Below are 23,862 nucleotides of genomic sequence, written 5' to 3'. Positions count from 1 at the left end.
GAATACTCCACCTGTATGCCATTGATCATGCAAACAAATAGTCCCATCATAAACCCACATCATTGGTTGAGTCAATGTTGCTGTGTCAGTTTTGCAAAGAAAAAAGGAAAATTTTGATAGTGCCACAAATGCACAGTGTTTACAGTTTTTGAGATGGGATAGGAGAAAGTATTTTAACATTGAAAAATGTACACACTTCAGATTTAAATAAGTATTTGTTAAAAGATCTCTGTAAGAAAAAGGCTTTTTGCTGTATGAATGTGATTTTTGAATTAGCCATGCCGACATACACTATATTGCCAAAAGTATTCGCTCATCTGCCTTTAGACGCATATGAACTTAAATGACATCCCATTCTTAATCCATAGGGTTTAATATGAGGTCGGCCCACCCTTTGCAGCTATAACAGCTTCAACTCTTCTGGGAAGGCTTTCCACAAGGTTTAGGAGTGTGTTTATGGGAATTTTTGACCATTCTTCCAGAAGCGCATTTGTGAGGTCAGACACTGATTTTGGACAAGAAGGCCTGGCTCGCAGTCTTCGCTCTAATTCATCCCAAAGGTGCTCTATCGGGTTGAGGTCAGGACTCTGTGCAGGCCAGTCAAGTTCTTCCACACCAAACTCGCTCATCCATGTCTTTATGGACCTTGCTTTGTGCACTGGTGCGCAGTCATGTTGGAACAGGAAGGGGCCATCTCCAAACTGTTCCCACAAAGTTGGGAGCATGGAATTGTCCAAAATCTCTTGGTATGCTGAAGCATTCAGATTTTCTTTCACTGGAACTAAGGGCCAAGCCCAGCTCCTGAAAAACAACCCCACACCATAATCCCCCCTCCACCAAACTTCACAGTTGGCACAATGCAGTCAGACAAGTACCGTTCTCCTGGCAACCGCCAAACCCAGACTCGTCCATCAGATTGCCAGATGGAGAAGCGTGATTCGTCACTCCAGAGAACGCGTCTCCACTGCTCTAGAGTCCAGTGGCGGCGTGCTTTACACCACTACATCCGACGCTTTGCATTGCACTTGGTGATGTATGGCTTGGATGCAGCTGCTCGGCTATGGAAACTCATTCCATGAAGCTCTCTATATACTGTTCTTGAGCTAATCTGAAGGCCACATGAACTTTGGAGTTCTGTAGCGATTGACTCTGCAGAAAGTTGGCGACCTCTGCGCACTATGCGCCTCAGCATCCACTGACCCCGCTCTGTCATTTTACGTGGCCTACCACTTCGTGGCTGAGTTGCTGTCATTCCCAATCGCTTCCACTTTGTTGTAATACCACTGACAGTTGACTGTGGAATATTTAGTAGCGAGGAAATTTCACGACTGGACTTGTTGCACAGGTGGCATCCTATCACATTACCACGCTGGAATTCACTGAGCTCCTGAGACCGGCCCATTCTTTCACAAATGTTTGTAGAAGCAGTCTGCATGCCTAGGTGCTTCATTTTATATACCTGTGGCCATGGAAGTGATTGGAACACCTGAATTCAATTATTTGGATGGGTGAGCGAATACTTTTGGCAATATAGTATAGTCATAGAAACTGACAGATATTTATTTAGAGAATCTCATTTAAAATGTTTGCTGGAAATTACAGATCACTCCAGACCTTTGTTACAGCAAACATCATATCTATTATAGCCATACTATTTCAGCACTGAAAATGGCAAGGCCACAAATCTGCTTTCTTGGTGTGTAACAGATTTTTTGTACTATGCTTTTTCAATCTCATAAAGAGGGTGTGGAGACATCTTCAAGCCCTGAGAAAGAGACAGAAGGAACAGATAAGCAGTGGGTACAAATAGCCAAGGAGTCAAATTCTGCGTTGCTTCAGTCCCATGATGCATTAGCTTCAGAGAAACCCCTGCTGCAGGAGACCTGGGTGGACCTGCTCAACTTCACTAAATGTTTCCAGTGAGGGTCAATCAACTCAAACATAAGTCTAAGCTTCAGTATATCATGCATATTATGCTAATAATATCCTTGATAATCCTTGATATTTTGTTACATTTCTTCTCATGCTTTTCGATTCATATTAAGCTGTAGGCTGAAATGTGCTTATACTCATGTGTCTTGTAGGACATTGCTGATTTTCCACAAGCCAAACACATATGCATACCAATGCAAGATGTCGCACTTTAAGGTAAAGATTTGCTTGATTAATGGAAAAGCCTGTTTCTTGCGTATTAAAGGGATAGTTCACCCAAAATGAAATTTCTCTCATCATTTTCTCACCCTCATGCCATCCCAGATGTGTATGACTTTTTCTTCTGCTGAACACAAAAAAATATTTTTACTATCCTTTTTTACTATAAATCTTAACTTCCACATTCTTCTTCTTTTGTTTTTGGTGGTTCGCATTCTTTGTACATATCGCCACCTACTGGTTGGGGAGGATAGTTTATAGTAAGAAAGGACTTAAATATTGATCTGTGTCACACCCAAGCCTGTCATATCGCTTCTGAAGGTATAGATTTAATCATTGGAGTTTTACTTTTATGCTGCCTTAATGTGCATTTTGGGGCTTAAAAATGTTGGTACCCATTCACTTGCATTGTGAGGACCTACAGAGCTGAAATATTCTTCTAAAAATCTTCGTGTGTGTATAGCAGAAGAAAGTAAGTCATACAGTGGTTCAATGGTTATCAGGTCTGGGCCCGTCAAGTTCTTCCACACCAGACTCAGTAAAGCATTTTTACTGTTGGCATCCTATGGCAGTGCCACATTGATAGTCACTGAGCTCTTTGGAAGGCCCCGTCCTAATAAAAAATGTTGTCTAAGGAGACTGTATGGCGTATTCTTGATTTTATGCACCTGATGGTATGGATCTAGCTGAAATAGCCAAACCCATTAATTAGAAGGGGATGTCCACAATTATTTGGCCATGTAATGTATTTCTGCTAGACTATATTGTAAGTTTAAGTTTAAGTTTAAGATTCTATTTAGTGTTTTAGTATTTATATGTCATTAAAATAGCAGCATACTGTAAATATGATCATGTATAAACTTCTGAGGATAATATTCAGAATGCATCATTACAAAAACACCTAATACAAATAAGAACCAAACCTGTTGTTGCGGCATTTGTAATTGTGCTTGGTATAATTATGGTATCTGTGGTGAGAGTGGTGTGTGGTTTTGATAGGAAAGAACATGAAAGTGACTCATGTCTCTGATAGAACTCCATCTCCTCTCGACTGTCTGCTACTGCACTGTCCAATGCTGTGGCCTCCACCCACTCTGTTTCTACTCCTGCTAGACAACCCGATTCCACTGGAACTATTCACACACAGGTACACATAATGTTTGATAGCTCTATGGTGTCTTTGTTAATCATGCTGTTTTTGCTCTTCCCTCCCTGTTGTGCGGTAATGCCAGTGAGCTCTCCTTTTTTTAACCTTATCCCCTGAGAACATGTGGTGTGCTTTAATATTAGGTAATTACTGTGAGTTTATGCAGTAGTGGGTGTGTGTGCATGTCAGAAATGTACTGTCTCCAGAGACACATATACAAGGGCAAAACACATGAATATGTGCTGCTGCTGTCCCATTCTCTTCCCTTTCTGTGCATCTTCTCTTAGTCTGCAGATCACTTCCTGTTTGTAGATAACCTGCTACCCACAGAGATTGTCATCTGCTTCTCAGCGTTGGTGCATTGGGGAGAGAGTGCGGAAGAGAGTAAGGGCCTCTCATAAACACATACACACTCAGAAGTGAATTAACTAAGAATAAATTGCACCTAGTAATAGTGCTGTTTATTTGCATGAGCAATCTGCATTGTTTTAGGGTCCGGTTCACTAAACGAATTCTGCAAATCAAGTAATGGCACAAACATGCCCACCAAATCTGTGCTAAGGCACTTGAATCAGCTCTTTAAAATGCAGCAGGGCGCTTGTCTACACTGCGCATCTGGATATATGCCTGGTTTTAACACTATTCTTCAGCATTTGCTATCATTCGATGAATAACTGCCATGAAAATGTACACAAATGTCTCTTTTAATTGAAATTACATTTACCGCCTGCTTTCCTTGGGCAGTAATAGTGTGACTTTTATTGTGTCAGGGAAATAGTGCTGTGTTTTGTGGAAAAGATGCAATCTATAATGAGGCTAATAGTCAAAGAAAGGAGGCGTGTTTATGCTAAAGGAATGACAATTAATTAAAGCATGGCATAGTACAATTTCAGCACATTTAGTACTTGATTAAACTGAATTGCGCTAAAATACTGCACACAAATCTATTTAGTGAATACTCACATACAGTAAATACATTACAGTTTGTCTGTCAGTTTACAACAACCAGGCTCCTGTCTAAAATGTGTGTATGTTTATGGTATGTTTAGAAAGGGAGTCTTCTACCAGGCCTGGTTCTCTAACAGCTAAGCCTTTCTCATGGAAGAGCATTGTCTCTGAACTTCCTGTGGTGCAGATCCAAACCACCGCTAGTAAAGCTGCGTTACTCTCCCTTCCTCCTGGGTAACAGCTATATCATCACCATTCTACACATAACATCAACTAATATAACCTTAAATATTAAGACTAACACTGCTCTTCTATCTATGCAAGTATAGCCATAACTGTTCACAATACTAATCTGGTCTTTAACCCTGACTGAAAGGCTATCTAGTTGTCTCAACCTTGATATCAGTGCTATGACAGTTGACACAGTGAGATGAACTGCTACAGTAGTTCAAATCCAACTAAAAGCTCTCAATATTATTACCAAGGTCCATGTAATGTATTGAGTCCTCTCTAAGGAGCCTGGAACAGAGGAGGAGAGAGATAAGAAGATGGGTTGCAATGGAGTGGGAAATGAGTTAGAGAGAGAACGAGAGAGAGAGATATGACCCAGTCTGCTATTTCTAGCTGCCTAGTGGCCTAAAAGCTGAGAGCCTACATTCAGAGGTCACACTGAGGGAAATAGCAAATTTGAGGGGAGGAGCTAATATAGGCTTCCCTTTCTATTTGTATGTCACTATTTTGCTGTTCACTGAATAAATAGAGGGAAAAAAATATTTTAGCAATTAGTATTTTACATAATCTTGAGGCCTGATACACCTCAGTACTTTCCTTCTCTTCACCTTAATTCTGCTAAGCTCCTCCCTGATGAGAAATCCCGTGGGATTTCTTTAGATTTTAATGGGCGAATTATGAAAAGCTAATAGGTCACGTCAGTCACATAGCTCTTTCCAGCTGCTTTGCTTGCTCAATGGCTCACATTTGCTTTACTCTTAGTCTTGTGATCATCATATGCTAGATATATGATTCCTCTAGCAAGAAATCAGCAGTCATTCCTGGCTATAAGTGTGAAGGCATGACTCTTATATAAATAGTTACAGGTTCATATAATAGCATGGACATTAAAATGCACAATAAAAAAGTGATGAGTAGATTAGTTGGTTTAGTAGATTAAAGTGCAATTTAGAGTAATTTACTGTAATGAATTTTATGACGCAATACTACAGACCAGTGACCAGTCAAAAACATAAAACTGTATAACATCCTTCTTGTTTACCCTGTCTCTCTAAATGTCTCTCTCTTCATCACTCTTCTTCCTCCCCAGGCGTCATGTTCTTCATATGCACACAAGGGCATTATTGGCCATCCACCTACATCTCTGCTGCATGTCTCCTTTCGTGTTTGGTGATGAGGAGACCGTTATGCCACACCTCGATAAGGCATGCCCTCATAAACACACATATAGACACAAACAGGCTCTAGATACCGTAGTTACCCTTTTGTAAAGGTGTGTAATTTCTGCCCCAGTAGCATCACCCTGTAGAATTGCAAAAATAATTACTGTTTTCCTGGGCACTCCCCTGTCTGCTATTGGTTGAACAAAAAGATAGTCCCGGCCCAAACTCACACCTTTGGTTGAACCAATGGTGTAAGACTGGTCGGATGCGCAAACAATCAGAGCAGTGTTTTGATTGTGCCTCAGAGCCACAGTGTTGACACTTTTCGGGGGAATCAACCTACAAATTGCTTTCTCGTAGTTTTCTCTGCATATTGGGCTGAGATAGGAGAAAGTACTTAAACGTAAAAAAAAAAAAAATACACACGTCACCTTTAATTTTTGCATTGATCTAAAAACAAAGAAATGTGTAAATGACATTTCTAATCATAGATGCCATGTCAAGTCGTCTGTCTTGTACAGTTCTTGTGTCCTATGTCTCTGTGTTGCCTTTGTCTAGGAGAGTCTGAGGTTTTGTGAGCAGGCCGTAATGATTCTGAGAGCTCTGGGTCGAGTAGTTGGCTGCTTCTCAGATCCAGAGGAACTACCATTAGCCACCAAAGATCTTGAGAGGACCCATGGTGTAGGCATACAGCAACAAAGGGTGGGTTATATGTGCAGAGCAGACACACCCAAACACACTTGCTAATAGATTAAATAGAATTCAGTAGATTTTACTGTATATTGTCTTTGAGAGACAGGTGTTCAACGAGGCTGTGTATCATATGTTCTGCTCTGTGCTGGGGCGGAAGCTGACCTCTGAGGAGCTGTTTGCAGTTCAGACTTTGACCGGAGACCCATCGCATCACTGCAGCAATGATAAAGCCACAGACGCACGGCCAGGTGAGGGTCTTTGAGATCTGTGGCTTATAAAGTTCCTCTGAGAGTTTAAGTATCTGACAGCTCTCCTAGCAAGTGACTCATTCTGCCTCTATGTGTGTGTGTATTTGCTCCTCTGTAGTAGATGATACACCTAAAGGCTGGAATGGCAGGCAGGCCACTGACCAGGAAATGCAGGCAGCCACAGTTCTCCAGGCAGGTTGGAAGGGGTACCTGGTCAGAGAGATCCTTACTGCTGCAAGACCAGGTAAAGTCCAGGACTTCTTGTACATAAAAGTTTGCTTATACACAAAATGGCTATCAAAAAGAGTGTCCGCTATACCCTATGCACACATCTGTATTTAAAAAAACTAAGTGCTCCACATTTAAAATAAAAATGCCACCCTCATTTATGGAGTTAAAATCTCAAAAGTTATTGTCATCCAGGCTTAATAGTTTTACATTTATTTTAAATAACTACCGGTAATTAAAAATGCATTAAAATATAAGCTATAAAAATACAAACATTTTTAATGGATATGCTGCTTTTGAAAGACTTTACCCAACGTGAGATGGTCTGAAAAGATAAATGGTATAATGACACTACCGGACACGTTCGGTTGTCAAACAAAACGTTGGTCTGTGGTAAATGCAGAACACACAATCTTGAACTTTACACAGGTTCTAGTCTAGGTATCGTATACAGTGCATCCGGAAAGTATTCACAGCGCTTCACTTTTTCCACATTTTGTTATGTTACAGCCTTATTCCAAAATGGATTAAATTCATTATTTTCCTCAAAATTCTACAAACAATACCCCATAATGACAATGTGAAAGAAGTTTGTTTGAAATCTTTGCAAATTTATTAAAAAAAAAAAAAAAAAAATCACATGTATATAAGTATTCACAGCCTTTGCCATGACACTCAAAATTGAGCTCAGGTGCATCCTGTTTCCACTGATCATCCTTGAGATGTTCTACAACTTGATTGGAGTCCACCTGTGGTAAATTCAGTTGATTGGACATGATTTGGAAAGGCACACACCTGTCTATATAAGGTCCCACAGTTAACAGTGCATGTCAGAGCACAAACCATGCCATGAAGTCCAAGGAATTGTCTGTAGACCTCCGAGACAGGATTGTATGGAGGCACAGATCTGGGGAAGGGTTCAGAAAAATTTCTGCTGCATTGAAGGTCCCAATGAGCACAGTGGCCTCCATCATCCATAAATGGAAGAAGTTTGGAACCACCAGGACTCTTCCTAGAGCTGGCCGCCCGGCCAAACTGAGCGATCAGGGGAGAAGGGCCTTAGTCAGGGAGGTGACCAAGAACCTGAGGGTCACTCTGACAGAGCTCCAGCGTTTCTCTGTGGAGAGAGGAGAACCTTCCAGAAGAACAACCATCTCTGCAGCACTCCACCAATCAGGCCTGTATGGTAGAGTGGCCAGACGGCACATGACAGCCCGCCTGGAGTTTGCCAAAAGGCACCTGAAGGACTCTCAGACCATGAGAAACAAAGATTGAACTCTTTGGCCTGAATGGCAAGTGTCATGCCTGGAGAAAACCAGGCACCGCTCATCACCTGGCAAATACCATCCCTACAGTGAAGCATGGTGGTGGCAGCATCATGCTGTGGGGATGTTTTTCAGTGGCAGGAACTGGGAGACTAGTCAGGATCGAGTGAAAGATGAATGCAGCAATGTACAGAGACATCCTTGATGAAAACCTGCTCCAGAGCACTCTGGACCTCAGACTGGGGCGAAGGTTCATCTTCCAACAGGACAACGACCCTAAGCACACAGCCAAGATAACAAAGGAGTGGCTACGGGACAACTCTGTGAATGTCCTTGAGTGGCCCAGCCAGAGCCCAGACTTGAACCCGATTGAACATCTCTGGAGAGATCTGAAAATGGCTGTGCACTGATGCTCCCCATCCAACCTGCTGGAGCTTGAGAGGTCCTGCAAAGAAGAATGGGAGAAACTGCCCAAAAATAGGTGTGCCAAGCTTGTAGCATCATACTCAAAAAGACTTGAGGCTGTAATTGGTGCCAAAGGTGCTTCAACAAAGTATTGAGCAAAGGCTGTGAATACTTATGTACATGTGGTTTTTTTTTTTCTTTTTTTTTCTTTTTTTATTTTTAATAAATTTGCAAATATTTCAAACAAACTTCTTTCACGTTGTCATTATGGGGTATTGTTTGTAGAATTGAGGACAATAATGAATTTAATCCATTTTGGATTAAGGCTGTAACATAACAAAATGTGGAAAAAGTGAAGTGCTGTGAATACTTTCCGGATGCACTGTATACAGTATATCATGTTTTTATGAATCTGAAAACTTTTGTGTGCTACAAAATATGCCTTTTGTGTATACATATTCTTTTAGGATGAAATCTATGCAAAGTAAGGGGCCCCAGCTCCACCCTGCCACAAATCATGGCCATACACTTACAGACCTCAACAACTTCATTGATCTGCTTTAGTGATGCGATTGATCAGAAAGACGTTTTAGTCTTTAGAGACACTGTTAAAATTATTCTGGCAATTATTCTTATTACTGTTGAGAAATACACTCACTGAGCACTTTATTATGAACAATATGATCCAAATAAAGTGCCCGCCGTGGTCTTCTGCTGTTGTAGCCCATCCGCCTCAAGGTTTGATGTGTTGTGCATTCTGAGATGCTATTCTGCTCACTACAATTGTACAGAGTGGTTATTTGAGTTACCGTAGCCTTTCTGTCAGTTCGAACCAGTCTGGCCATTCTCCGTTGACCTCTCTCATCAACAAAGAGTTTCTGTCCACAGAACTGCTGCTCACTGGATGTTTTTTGTTTTTGGCATCACTCTGAGTAAACTCTAGAGACTGTTGTGCATGAAAATTCCAGGAGATCAGCAGTTACAGAAATACCCAAACCAGCCCATCTGGCACCAACCATCATGCCACAGTTTTTTGCCACACGACTGGCTGATTAGATAATCGCATGAATAAGTAGGTGTACAGGTCTTCCTAATAAAGTGCTCAGTGACTGTATATGAAAGTGCACCTAATTCATTCTCTAATTTCATGGCTTTTAGATGGTCTTTGTAATCTTATTTTGACCATTCTCTTGTGGTCAGTTATATCTGACATTTGTTCTGTATGTTTTTAAGAGAGAGAGTTAGCCCTGGAGCTCATATTTATCAAGGAATCTGCCAGTCACTCTAAGTTAGTATGACAGCAGAGAGAATAACACACCTCTCCATCTCTCTCTCCAACTGGCTCCATACCTCCAAGCATCACTCCTGACAGCCTGAGTGACAGGAGACTGGCCGAGAATGAAAGAAAGAAGAAAGAAAGAAAGAAAGCATAGGAAAGGGATGGAGGGAAAGAAAGAAAAAAAGCATAGGAAAAAGATGGAGGGAAAGAAAGAAAGAAAGAAAGAAAAAGAAAGAAAGAAATCATAGGAAAAGGATGGAGGAAATGTATGGGAGGAAGAATGAAAAGGAAAAGGAAGTAGAATCTGACACTAAGAATTCGAATGAATAAGGTAATGTATACCAATTTTAGGGAGCAATAATATGAGCTCATTGCATCTGGGAATCTCAAAGACCTTTGAGTCAAAACACCCATGCACATTATAAAGATCCTGCTATTGCTCATCAAGCTCTATTTACCTCAAACAACCCATTTCTTGTTTGAAAATTACAGTCTGGATCCAGCATTCATACACAGATGAACATTACTCTATTTAAATTGATTATAAAAGATTTGCCCCCAAACTATGAATTGGTGTCATATTTTGTAATTATGTAATTCCCCACAACTGATGGTGATGTGGGGAAAAAAGCTGCAGTTCTTCAAAGCAAGGTGCAAGTAGCTGCCAAGTGACACTGCATCCTCTTCTCGACTGATGCCATTATCTGTTACTTTCTATAACTAAAAAGTGTTTTGTCATTATGACTTTGAAATTACCATCTCATTTACAAGTTACCTTCAGATTGGGTAGTCTCGAAGCTGCCTCGTTAAGAAATTAATTTGATATTAAAGCCATTTTTGTTTCTAGCTCCCCTTTACATTGGCCACAGTGGTTAAAAATTGGCAAGAGATGGCCAGATATACAGTTGTAAACTTGATAAGTATGTAAATCCTTTAGATTTACCTAGATTTCTGCGTTAATTGGTCAAACATTCTTGTTAAAAATCTTTACGTCTCAGCAATACACAAACAAATTCTGCTTAAAAAAAATTCTATAGAATAAAAAAACAATTCTGTTGTCATTTACTCTTCCTCTTCTGTCATTACAAACCCATTTGAACTTTCTTTCATCTGTGGAACTTTGTGGGAATGATGTTAGTCAGAATGTTAGCCTCAGTCACCATTTACTTGCATTATATGGAAAAGATGCAATGAAAGTGATTGGTGACGGAGGTAAAAATTCTGCTTAACGTCTCCTTTTGTGTTCCATAGAGTAAAGAAGGTCATATGGGGTTAGAACAACATGAGGGTGAGTTATTGATTATTGATTTTTCATTTTTGGGGGAACTTTCCCTTTAAATGACACAAAAACAATTATATATTTACATGCCTTTATTGAACACACCATGCAGGGTGGAAAAGGCATGTGAATCCATAGGCTAATGACTTCTCTGAAGCTTATTGCATTCAGGAGTCAGCTCACAAGGAGTTCAAACAATGCATTTGCTTTTCATAGAAACCATTGCATGATTTGAACCATGCCTCAAGCAAAATTTATCGCAGAACACCTCAAATTAAAAATTGTTGACTTGCATAAAGCTGGAAAATGTAACAAAAGTATCTCTAAAAGCACCTGCTTTTCCCTGCAACTGATAGAGAAGTATACTTTCATGAATAAAGCCAGACCTCTCTGGTAAAATGATTGACATTATAGAGGCAGAGGGATGGAGGTTTGTTGGGTTCATTTATCTGTCACAGAGGCTTCTCTGCCTCAACTTTTCATCTAAAACTGGGCCAAATCTAACAATGTTATTCAGTCTAGTTTCACAGCTACAAGGTACGAGGTTTTTGTGAGTGCTTATTACAGTGTGCTTGTATTTGCTTGTTTTGTGTGCTCTCAGGCACCAAGGAAAATCTGACTGTCACTAAGACTCTGCAAGAGATGTGGGCTCCCGTGGAATCAGATATTGCGAAACATGCCGTATTTCTACTAAGGTGAATTATTAATTTCGAAGAATAATGTCTCCTGCATTCTCTCTCTGTGTTGATTTCCTTGGTGGTACCATCTGCTGTTTACTGTCTGTGTGCCTGGCTTTAGTTGCTGGGAGGGGTTGTAGAGAGTGACCCTTGGCCTGGGGGGTGATTGTGGCATGTGTCTGGACTCAGTGGGTGGGTGGTATCTTCTCTCAGTGCTTGTAGCCTAACCTAGCCAACTCTGACAGTCTAGGTGTCATAGGTCAGGTTTTGTCTTCTTGAATCTTTTTATAACACTAAGTGTGTGTTTTTGGTAGACACATGGTTACTAATGGTGAAGGGATTGCAGAGGTCTACCCCTGTAGGGAAGACGAGTGCAACAGAATAACATTCACCGACTACTCAGTGCCCATACCAGAGGTTGCTAACTCTTGGATTCTGATCTTCAGGTCAGGAACACTCGTTTTACACTTACAGCAATATTAAAATTGTTCTATTATTTAGGAGGTTATTTAGGTATGCATTAGAGTTGTCAGTCTATTAAAATTGAGTTTATAACATGCCATGCCGATTAATTATTTTAATTTATCACAAATAATAACATGTATTATTATTTGCTGAGACTCAAAAGCTATTGACAAATAGTTTTTTCTTGTTCTAAGCATAAATCTAACAAAATTTTGTGAGGTTTATGCTTAAAACAACATCATGTTATTTTTATTTTATGTTATCATGTTTTATCATGTTATGTTTTTTAAAATAAATAAATAATTAGCATGTTAAATTGACAGCCCTAGTATGCATGCATTGAACTCTTGAACATTGTGCTCAATGATTCCTCGTATACGTATTTCATCAAGCCATTATTCTTTCTTGTTTCTAGGGAGGTGTTTCATGTTCCTAAGAACATGTTACTTGTTCCAAAGATCTTCTCCCCTCTCCCTGTTTGTATTGTGCATGTCATCAATAATGACACCTTAGAGGAAATACCCAGAGTCTTTAACAGAGTAGAACCACACATATACACCCCAAACAAGGTATGTGTTTGTCTTACATGCAATTTGTATTACAAATTTTTTTTTTTTCCAACATTTTTCATTGGTATGTTGTCTGTTTCACACTCTGTAGGCCGGTTACACGTTTGTAGCTGAGGCACATAGTGGGGACACATCCATGATAGGAGGAAAGTGGCGAATGCGTCTGATTGGCTCCCGAGAACCACTACCACAGCTGGCCAGAGATACACCAAGTAATAACTTTTCAGTTAAAGAGTTGAAAGGTTACTACATTCCTAATGAAAAGAATGTCATCTGCAGGTTAGCACACACATACTGTTACATACACTTTAAACAAAGCAATTGTGTTCAACTTATTTGGTAAGCACTGTAGGACTCTAATTAACAATTTAGATTTTAGTTGTACGCAGCATATGCTATTTCAAAGAAGCATGGTTATTTAAAGTGGCCAGCCATTTTCAACGCATTACTCTGTGAATTATTTTGCATCAAGAATGATCTAAACCCAGTGTGTGTGTGTTTTTTTTCTGCCAGACATGTGGTAAAGGTCTCCAGTGATCACAATGCTACTGTGCAGTTTCAGACCTCAAAATCAGACGTCTACATTAAACTCAGTATCCTAGACCATGAAAAGGAGATTGCCAGCAGTCAAGGCAAAGGGCATGCCATCATCCCAGTCTACCGCTTCTTAGCCAGCAATGGTTTGTATAAACTTGTACATACACACACATATACAGTGTCCAAAAAAGTTTTTGAACATTTAAGACATACTTAAAAATGTATTACAAAATATCAAACCATATGATATTTTAAAGAAACACTGTACACATTTCAGGGAAAATATTTTACCAAAAAAAGTTATAAAATAAGAGACAATATTGTTAAAAATTAAGACAAGAAGTATTTGGACATTTTAATGTTGTCAAACTTGAATGGTGATTGTGATGACCTGTGTGAACTTGAACAGAACTGACTTCATGTATCCACTTCAAATTACCTTGAGGCCAGTTGGCTCAAAGTAATTGCAAAAAGTTACTATAGTCTAGAATGATTTGTATGCAGATGCCACTTGGTTTAATATTTTGCTTCTAATACCATACCATTCAGACTTTTTTAAGTGTGACTTAAGTTCCCAAAATATCCAATTACTTTTTGGGGGCACTGAGCACTTTATTAGGAACAGTATGGTCCTAATAAAGTGCCAGATGTGGTCTTCTGCTGTTGTAGCCTATCCGCATCAAGGTTCGATGTGTTGTGCATTCTGAGATGCTATTCTGCTCACTACAGTTGTACAGAGTTGTTATCTGAGTTACTGTAGCCTACCGTAGTCAGCTCGAACCAGCCTGGCTGTTCTCCGTCGACCTTTCTCATCAACAAAGCGTTTCCATCCGCAGAACTGCCGCTCACTGGATGTTTTTTATTTTTGGCACCATTCTGAGTAAACTCTAGAGACTGTTGTGCATGAAAATCCCAGGAGATCAGCAGTTACAGAAATACTCAAACCAGCCCATCTGGCACCAGCAATCATGCCACAGTCGAAATCACTGAGATCACATTTTTTCCCCATTCTGATGGTTGATGTGAACATTAATTGAAGCTCCTGACCCATATCTGCATGATTTTATGCATTGCACTGCTGTCACACAAATGGCTGATTAGATAATCGCACGAATATGGAAGTGTACAGGTCTTCCTAATAAAGTTCTCAGTGTAGGTTTAAATGCAAACTTCAAAAACTCCTGTAAACAGGCACATTCACATTTGCTTGTATTTCCCCATATGAACAAATAACAGACTGACACAGATTACATAGATAATTTGTCACTGGCTCATACAAAAGACAAAACAAATAGATGCACACACACACACACTTCCACAAACCAGTACTAGTGATATCCCCACAAACTCGCCACAAACTTAATAAGGTATAGTTTGTACTCTTAACTGCTTTCTTTAGTCTAAAATATCTTGTCTACCCACTCCACATTTTTTCTTAACATATATTCACTTTAAAAAATCACTCTCTCAGTTACTTAGCTACAACCTGACTCTGCCAGCTCTTGGGTGTATTTATAGGGTGTTCATTTGTATGTGTGTTGCAGGCGGTTCTGTGGCCCAGGCAGAGGCGAGGCAGGATCAGGGCAGCCTTACAGCAGAGGGGAGAGTGACAGGAGGGGGTGGAGGAAAGGAAGGGAGTGACCAGCACCCTACAGACACACTGGTACCTGTCACCACAGACACTTCTGTCACTCAATATTTTTGTGTGTAGTAGTGTCTGAACTTCTAGTTTTTAAAGTTCTAAGAACCAAGTGCATAATGTTTTTGTGAAACTGCTTATATATTGAAATCACTGTTTGTGTGTGTGTGTGGGCGGGTTGGGTGGTTTACGAGAAAAAAATGTTAGGTTACAAACTGCTAATTTCAAGGGAATTATGCTATAAATGTGGTTTATGAGGGCATTTCTAGTGTTCCCATAATTCAAACCACTTAAAAATACATACTAAATTATGTTTATTTGAAAATGTAAAAATGCAGAAAGTTTTTTGTGAGGGTTAGGTTTAGGGGTAGGGTTAGGGTTAGGGGATAGAATCTATAGTTCATACAGTATAAAAATCATTATGTCTATGGAGAGTCCTCATAAGGATAGCCGCACCAACAAGTGTGTGTGTGTGTGTGTGTGTGTGTGAATGTGGATGGCTGAAACATCTTAGGACATATTTAATCTCTTTCTGTTTTATGTGTCCTTTTGTTCATACTTTGAGGTCTCTTTGTGACTTTTTTGTGCTTGTGTGTGTGTCTTTAGTTTCATAAGTATTATGTACAGGCAGAGGTGTTGCAGAAGAGCTGGCCTTTAGATGACTCTCTCACCTCCTTCATCCAGAAACTCAGAGACATAGAGTGCAATGAAATGAAAGGTACAGCCACTCATAGATTCTAAGATCCCTACCAGATAGCTGTTTTTATCAGTTTGCCAGACTCAATGAATAATGAGGTGTGCTGTGTTGCAACATTCAAATAAAACTTATGATGGGTTGTCATGGATCGGTAAGTAATAATTTAGTATTATCTTTTCTGTAATCTGCCTGTCCATCACTATCAACAGTATGTAATGCCAGAAAAGATGGTTTAGGTTTTAGAAATCAACATGAAATTGTGTTCGCAACCCATTTTACTTCCATAATGTTTCAAGTGATATTCAGCAAAAAAAAGTGGTTGAACATGATTTTACCTCTCCAGGAATTGATTGGATCATGAAAAGTGGGCTCTGTATGAAAAGTGGTTGAAGAAATAAGAGTGCTTGGTGACATCAACAAATTGGAAAGTCCTTTCAGAGGCAGAGCAATTTAATATATTTAGACAAACAATTACTAAGACCTTTTATTTTTATTTATTTTTTATTTATTTTTTGGGGAATAATGTGCACAGATGAATTACTCACAATAAGACCAAGAACATACATTAACCTTAGAACACATATGTAACTTCACCCATTTTAACTGCGTATGTGGATCAAAAAATACCCAGGTGAAATCTAGATAAAACTGCTTTTTTTTTTTTTTTTTTTTTTAAAGGAAAATGAACCCTAATGATAATTTTATTTTTAATACAAATTTTAAATAGTTGGTATATATTTTATTCAGTTCTGAAGAGTTTCAGACACATTGAAAATGGAGTAGGACTTTTGGGTGACAGTGTAAAAAAGCCTGTATAAAAAAAAACATTATTATTAATATTTTTATAAACTTGTAAAATGACAACCATAGGAACACTATATTATCGTATGACACTGTATTTCTATATTACTCTATGTATCTATATTTGTTGCTTGGAGTGGTGAGGTGTATTAAAAAAGAAGGTTCAGAAACACTAAGATGTGGTCCAGGAGCTATTACCATTGTGCCCTTGTCATGAACAAGGCATCTAACCTCAGCTTGCTTCATGGGGAGTGTCCCTTTAATGGATATAATGTCATGCACTTTAAAAAGAAATCTGCTGAATGACGACTTGCTATACTTGCATACTACACATAAAGATGAGTGTAAACATGGTATTTAACAAACATTTAATAACATAACAAGCGGAAACTGAAAACAATCAATGTATTATAAAATTAATACCAGTTAAATGCATTGAAAACCATAGAAAACACATACTGGTCATATAGGACCCACATACAGTATGCATTCTAGGGGTAGTGATGCAGATTCTCTTATAATTAAAAAAATATTCAGCTACATTTTTAAAAAAGTCAGTTCAGATGGTAGAAGACACCTTCATTTAGGAATACCTGGAGTGGCAGATCATAAGACCACTTAATGTAAAAATTATGTTTTAAAAATGTAATGCATATGTGGGTCAAAAATGATTAAGAAAGGTTAAGAATGTAAATAAGGTCAGTTTTAATTTCATGTCCCTTAAAGAGCATGTTAAGAGCATGAAACCTCTGAGACATTTGGAACTAGCAACTGCAAATGTTGCCATGCTTTTGGTCTTCCATACTCAGACTCATCTGGCTGCATGTGATTTGAATCTCTGCTCATGTTTTCTCATTCCATCTCCCATCCCACCTGTGCTTCTTTAATTAACCGAGAGATGGCCATCAAAATATAATAGAAGCCTACTAAATTCAGCTGCTTGTGGTAAATAGGGAAATGTGATTTGCTTTGGCCTTGGACGAATGACATAAGGTCATTTGCCGTGGGTCAGCTTAGTGGATGAGCTGCAAACAACCCTGATTTTACAGAGAGAAATGAATAAGCAGGAAGCTCATAGAAATGGAAATGTGAAGGATTGGGAGGAAAAGAGAGAGAAAGAGGGAGAGAGCTAGTATATTGGTTGTGTGTGTGTGTGTGTGTGTTGTGAAGAGGCAGTGGGATTGGTGTAGACTAGTTTGCATGATGGCCTGGCTCCAGTAATAACATTAAGATTCTTTTGTCGTGCAGATCCCTTGATATTAAATGTATTCCCTCTTTTCTTTGTTAATTCATATGACACACAGTGTATACTTCATTGGACATGGCTGCTATCATCCTCTTTACATATAACACATATTGCCACTGTTCGTAAAAGTAGGCATAGATAATGCACTGTAAATCTTTTTGTTCGTGTGTGTGTATAATGAGCTTTAGGGCCTTTTGTTTGCTTCATATTATTAATAATTACATAAAACTAGATGTTTGAATGTCTCAATAAATTACTGTATATCAGTGGTGTAGATCCACATGTGCGCATTGTACTTAGTCTACATTCACGAGCGTGTGCGTCACCCTTCACGCGTGCCTCTCATTTAATTTCCCAATAAGCCTGTTTAAATGGGTCAATGGGAAGTCAAATGAAGTTGGCTCTTGGCCTCTGGTGCCCTGGGATGTATTTTTGTAGAGAGAATTGAATTAACCCAGTTAAGTGGCTCCCAATGGAGCAAGACACCCCGAACAACCCCCAACACAGTTACCACACACATCAATCGATAAATACGCATGGGAACCTAGCACAGCACATTAAATTCTGCTACACGCTTCTCAGCCTCATATGGAAAACCTAGGGTTTGGCTGCCATTTCGGCAAACTGTAGTGACCTTCATGCTCAGTTTCAATGCACGCAATTGTCTGTGGTTTGTAGGATTTTCTTTTCACAGGTTCGTAGTGTAAATAATTCACACATTCATACTCACACACACACAGTCAGATCATGTGCCTTGTAGGAGGAGCTATTTTACAGTATTGTAAGAAAACAATTTTGTGCACAAATACACTTTTTCAAGCAAACACATGCACAAAGACAAACATGTTCTATATTCCTACAATTCTTTATTCTTCAAATGTGCTGCTCAATCTCAAAGAAAACTTACACTTACAGCTTTTGCCTCGATCTACACTATCCCAATATATACCCTAAATAAAATGGCTTAATGTTCCTGTAATAGTTCAATTAAACACAGAGCTCACCCTCAGCTGATGCAGACATCAGACAATATGATATTTTCCAGTTCATCAAAACATAATTGGCAATGGATAAGCAGTAGACAATCCATACTTAGATATATCCAGAATAGCTTTCTGTTATGTTGGTTTAGTGTCTTTCGATTAGTGAGACGGGAAACATAGAGAGTGAGGTTGATCATTAGTGACATGTTGGTAACACTGCTGTCAGAGAGCATGATATGACTTCAGATTAAATCAGTGATCAGGGTGCTATGATTGTGTCCTTATAGATACTGTAGGAGCCCTAAGTAAAATGTCCTGTTGGATATACTCATACACAGGAAGCCTGAAGAAGGCAAAGTAGATTTTAAGCGTTTTTGAGAGTTCATTTTTTTAATAGAGCAATACTGCCATCTAGCAGGATTTACATCTACGCATACATTTCTAACAGCACAAAGATACTGTATTTAAAGCACTTTAAATGCCATTTATGGTATTTAAAGTGAATGCATTTAAATATATCTACAATGACAGTCATTTTCATTTATTTTTATTTTTTTAAAGAAATTTGTGGCCCACTTTTAATTGAAGACCTCAATATTTTTCATCTCGTCTGCGTGATCTCTCTTTTTCTCAATGGCAGTGTTTGGGGATATATTGGAGGGCACATCCGAGCCAGTTGGTATGGACCAACAAAACAGGGACAGCCAGAAATCAACTCTGAAATCACACAAGGCCAAGGAGCGAGAGAAGGACAAAGACAAACTAACCAAGTCAAACTCCAGTATCGACCAAGTCAGTATGTGTGTGTGTGTGTGTGTGTGTGTGTGTGTGTGTGTGTGTGCTTGTGCTATGTATTTTCAGTGGCAAGTCCCACCTTATATACAACTAAATTGACCCCATATTCCCCAGTAAATACCGTTCGATGCACTGCATAGAAATGTATATTTCTCTCCTATCAAATTTTAGCCTTTGGAATGGATTAAGACAAGTATAATATGTTTGCATTAACAAATTTAAGTATTTCTATCCATTCTTACTTCAATCTTCCATTGTAGACTATCACAAATTATTTTTTATTTATTATTTTTATTTTTTACTATGTTAGCCAGCAAGATAATGTTACCTTTGTAATTATTTTAAATCAGCAGAACTTGCAACAGATATATTTAATACATTACATAATCCAAAAGTTTAAGTTGCAAGGCATAGATCAATGAATGTAACATGTATCAACAACACAGCACTGGCCTTATGGGCATGTGACATCAAGTTCCGTCAACTTGGCCCGAAACTCTCAAATATTCCCATCCTTATTGTTGAGGCCCCATATTTGCATGTTTTAACAGAATGTATAATTAGCATTAGAAAAGGTTTAGTGACTATTCAGCCAGTCTGTATCAGTCATCAATGTTGTACTAAAAAAAGATGATCTATACTGTAAGTGTTCTGATGATAATCGGGAAATATTTTTCAAAAGATTTTGAGTGATAGTCTTACTTTTAATTTCAGCATACAGTGAGGTCAAAAGCCTGAAACCACATTGAAATTCTGGAATTTAAAATCTAAGCCTAAAAAACCCCCCATAGTTTTAGGATAAACTATACTAGTTTTAAAACAAAGGATTGTTAAATGACATTATAAGAAATATGTCAAATTCTACACTATTTCTAGGTCACTGATCAAATAAGCAAGTTTGTGACGCTGAATATTTTAGCTCCTTTGTACAAAAGTTGTCCTTTCTTCCTTTGAAGCCCACAAGATGCTCTTTGAAACATTTTCCAATCATACTGGGAAAACACAGGCATCATGAGGTTTTGTGGAGTCAAGCCAGCTCGAGTGCACGCTGTGATTGAAGCAGAGACATACCAAAAAATCATACCCCATGATGGCTCAGGCGTTTCCAGTAACAATGTTGCAATGCACACCTCAATGCAGAGATTTATTCATGGAAAGGCAGATTATTTCTACTTTGTAGGGCTGTCAGTTGATTAAAACAATAAATCATGTTTTTGGCGTTAACGTGACTGATCTCGATTGCCTTTAAATATATTTTTTCCTTTCCAATTGTATACTCAGCTCCTGAATAACAAATACAATATATTTAACCTGCAGCAGTCCACTGCTGGCCATCTCATTAATGCCGTGTTTCATTCATTGATGATATTTCATAAATGTTAAGCTTCAAAGATAAATTAATTCCACCATAAAACAATTGCAAATTACTTAACCTTGGTTAAATGTCCCATATAGATTTCATTTATAAATAAATTAGCCATTATCTTACTCTGACCATTCTTAAAAAATCACACAGTTGCAGTGCAGTTTTCGAGTCATTGAAAAGTCTTGGAAAATTAGAAAAATACCTAAATCTCCTGGAAAATAATTATTTGTCCTGGAAAATATTTTAGTATAATAAAACTGTTAGACTATGTCACTAACAAGATTTTTGTTATATGTACAACAACATGGTAAAAACCTGGACTCATCATAGGAGTCAAATACACAAATTCATTGTACATAAAATCGGCTGTACATTGTGAAACAACATCAGTGGTTGACTGTCATGAACGAAGTCCTGTTGCGTACATTCTCTACTCATCTGCTGTCATCTCTACTTTGCTCCGACAAAATAGTTTAAGTATTGATATAGTGTAAATTATGATTTTTTTCATTCCCACATTGCTGTTGTGTTAACTACAAAAACATTTAAGTTGTAAACTTTAGACAATGACAACGGTCAGACCATAGATTTTTTTTTTTTATAAATCCACACACTGAGGTGGTAGCAAGGTGATGCGGCCTATACACCGCAGGATGTGAATAAATGTTTAATAATTCAATGATCGAAGTCCGCGTAGACTGCTGTTACCACATTTTGGGCCCTGTGATTTCCACAATGCGGAAAACACAGATGAAATCACTGAATCCACTCATAAAAATGGCATTAGCTATAAAACATGGAATGTCACTGAATTTGACAGATTTGGGACAAAAATGTATGTTTAAATGCACATTTAATCAAATACAAATGCAATATGTCCTAGTATAATTATTAAATAACAAAAGGCTTAAAATTTAATTGAATAAATGTTTAATCTGCATGTGCTGCACGCTTCAAAATGAAAGTGTGAAGCCGACTGCTCATACACTGAAAACACCTCATCATGATCATCACACGTGCTCTGTGTGTGTAGTAGATGACAGAGAGCAGAGCACTCTGAAGTGCGCAGCACATACAGACTATATATATTTAATTAGATCACAGCTTTTGGGGTTTAATAATTACACTGGTCATGTGTGAGAAACTACTATCAAAAACATACAGAAATGGCAAAATGAAACACGCTGGAGTGAAGCATCAGCATTTCCCCGGCGTTGCGTTCCAGACAATTCTAATTACAGTATGTACTGTGTTATTATGTGGACAGTGTCAGCACTAAGAACAAAACAAGACTTTCTCTGCAGCACATTTCATATGGACTTCAAAGTGGCAAATCATGTAAGTGCAGCTTCATGATTGCTGTAGTAAAGTTGGATAGCCACTATTAATATTGTGAAGGTTAAGGGTTTAAGAGATTTGATGCCCATTGCAATGAAAACGCAAACTACAGGGACTAGATATTTCAATTAGTAAACCTCCCACTTAGACTTTGGAAAATGTTTAATGTTACTTAAATTGGTGCATTTTAGTGCATTTTTATCTTTATACTTTGGAATGCTTTGTTAGAAAATGTTAATAAAGCATGATTGTTACATATTGTTTTCTTTTCTAAGAAGGGACTTAATGCATTTTGACAGGTAAAGAAGTTTATACAGAGTAAAATTTCAGTTGAAAGAATTAAAAAAATTCTTCATTTTAAGTGGAGTTTGGCGAACTAGGCAAAAATTACTTCAAAGCGGAAGTACATCATGAAGCTCAACACAAGTAGTCAATTGGTATCCTGTTAAATTGTATTTAATTTAAAAAAAAATTTAAGTAGTCTTACTCTTTTGGACCCCACACTAAACCAGCCAGGGGATTTTAAGCCAAATACCAGCTTGTATTTGTTGTGCAGATTTTGGATGTGAGTAAGCCCCACTGGACCCTGCGTGTGGTAAGTGAGCACAGTGAAACAGACAGCATAGAGGTGAAGAAAGACACAGAAAGACTGGAGGAGATCAGAGCCATGAAACTGGCCTGGGAAGCAGCTGAACCCGGCAGAGCAGCAAAGGTACTACACAACTGAATCCACTGCAGAGGTAGAAATACATTTGCTCTGTGTGCACCAGCAATCCTACATGTGATATTGGTTTGTCTTGAAGGCTCATCAGACCCGGCTGCGCTATCTCAAACAGTTGCAATCACATACTGGAAATACAGCAGAGGGTAAAGAGCCTGTTACAGCTGAAGCAGGTTATACACGAATATACAAATACATACAAATCACAGATTTTTTTTAATACAGTTGTTTAATGGCATGGTGTGATTGCATGTGTGTGTGTATTTAAATGTTTGGTATCTGCCTCTGTAGGCACACAATCTCAGACACAACAGAGTGGAGAGTTCAGTGTGCTCTCACAAAACTTTGGCAAAAATGACATTGATTATACACCATTTATCAGGTATAGTACACTTACACAGTCTATCAAACATGTGACTCAGGTACAGATTGAATGTTGTGTCTCTCAAATATATCAATGAGAGTTCACCTGTTCCTGAGAAAAGATCAAAGATATAATACATTATTATACATTACAATATATATATATATATATATACTGGATATACATATACAGAATTCTAATATAATATCTCTGTAGGAGGTCTTTGCCGAAGCCTCGTCTGAAGGATGAAGTGTTAGAGGAGGAGCAGAGAAGGGAACGCTCAGAGAAGTTCCAAAGCTTCCGCCTGATCTGGGACAACATTCTAGAACAACGTAAACAGGAACGAATCACACGTAAGGAAATGATGAAACGACATGTGGAGACTTACATTGGCTTTCAGGTTTGTGATGTTTAGATATTAGAATTGAACTGGAGCTTAGATTAACACACACTAAATAGTACTGTATTAGTGTTGGTATTTGTTGTGCGTTAGTTTTAACATAGTAATAACATACATGCCATTGACATTTTTGAGAATTACTTTTAATTAAGATGATTAATTTAATTAGGATTGCTTTTATGCTGTTGAAATAGTTGCAAAGCAAAATGTTAAGAGTTCTTGTTATA

At 38.4% G+C, this 23,862-nt stretch overlaps 1 protein-coding gene across 1 annotated transcript in view; it reads left to right on the top strand.

Annotated features, from left to right (window-relative positions):
* The window catches only part of adgb (androglobin), a 52,332-nt gene that overhangs the window by 28,038 nt on the left and 432 nt on the right, over nucleotides 1–23,862 (top strand). The window contains exons 14-34 of the mRNA XM_051725212.1: nucleotides 1,742–1,919; nucleotides 2,085–2,148; nucleotides 3,185–3,298; nucleotides 3,586–3,682; nucleotides 4,348–4,480; nucleotides 5,568–5,682; nucleotides 6,199–6,342; nucleotides 6,440–6,581; nucleotides 6,700–6,825; nucleotides 11,639–11,732; nucleotides 12,029–12,160; nucleotides 12,595–12,748; nucleotides 12,840–13,027; nucleotides 13,262–13,428; nucleotides 14,830–14,948; nucleotides 15,531–15,642; nucleotides 19,292–19,443; nucleotides 22,707–22,862; nucleotides 22,954–23,044; nucleotides 23,163–23,253; nucleotides 23,452–23,635. Of these exons, the coding sequence (XP_051581172.1) occupies nucleotides 1,742–1,919; nucleotides 2,085–2,148; nucleotides 3,185–3,298; nucleotides 3,586–3,682; nucleotides 4,348–4,480; nucleotides 5,568–5,682; nucleotides 6,199–6,342; nucleotides 6,440–6,581; nucleotides 6,700–6,825; nucleotides 11,639–11,732; nucleotides 12,029–12,160; nucleotides 12,595–12,748; nucleotides 12,840–13,027; nucleotides 13,262–13,428; nucleotides 14,830–14,948; nucleotides 15,531–15,642; nucleotides 19,292–19,443; nucleotides 22,707–22,862; nucleotides 22,954–23,044; nucleotides 23,163–23,253; nucleotides 23,452–23,635 (2,753 nt within the window). The remainder of the gene's footprint in view (nucleotides 1–1,741; nucleotides 1,920–2,084; nucleotides 2,149–3,184; nucleotides 3,299–3,585; nucleotides 3,683–4,347; nucleotides 4,481–5,567; nucleotides 5,683–6,198; nucleotides 6,343–6,439; nucleotides 6,582–6,699; nucleotides 6,826–11,638; nucleotides 11,733–12,028; nucleotides 12,161–12,594; nucleotides 12,749–12,839; nucleotides 13,028–13,261; nucleotides 13,429–14,829; nucleotides 14,949–15,530; nucleotides 15,643–19,291; nucleotides 19,444–22,706; nucleotides 22,863–22,953; nucleotides 23,045–23,162; nucleotides 23,254–23,451; nucleotides 23,636–23,862) is intronic.

The sequence above is a fragment of the Myxocyprinus asiaticus genome, chromosome 19 (genome assembly GCF_019703515.2).
Source record: "Myxocyprinus asiaticus isolate MX2 ecotype Aquarium Trade chromosome 19, UBuf_Myxa_2, whole genome shotgun sequence".
NCBI lineage: Eukaryota > Metazoa > Chordata > Actinopteri > Cypriniformes > Catostomidae > Myxocyprinus > Myxocyprinus asiaticus.
The sequence above is the reverse complement of the archived record's forward strand: the minus strand, read 5'-3'. Positions and strand labels throughout refer to the sequence as shown.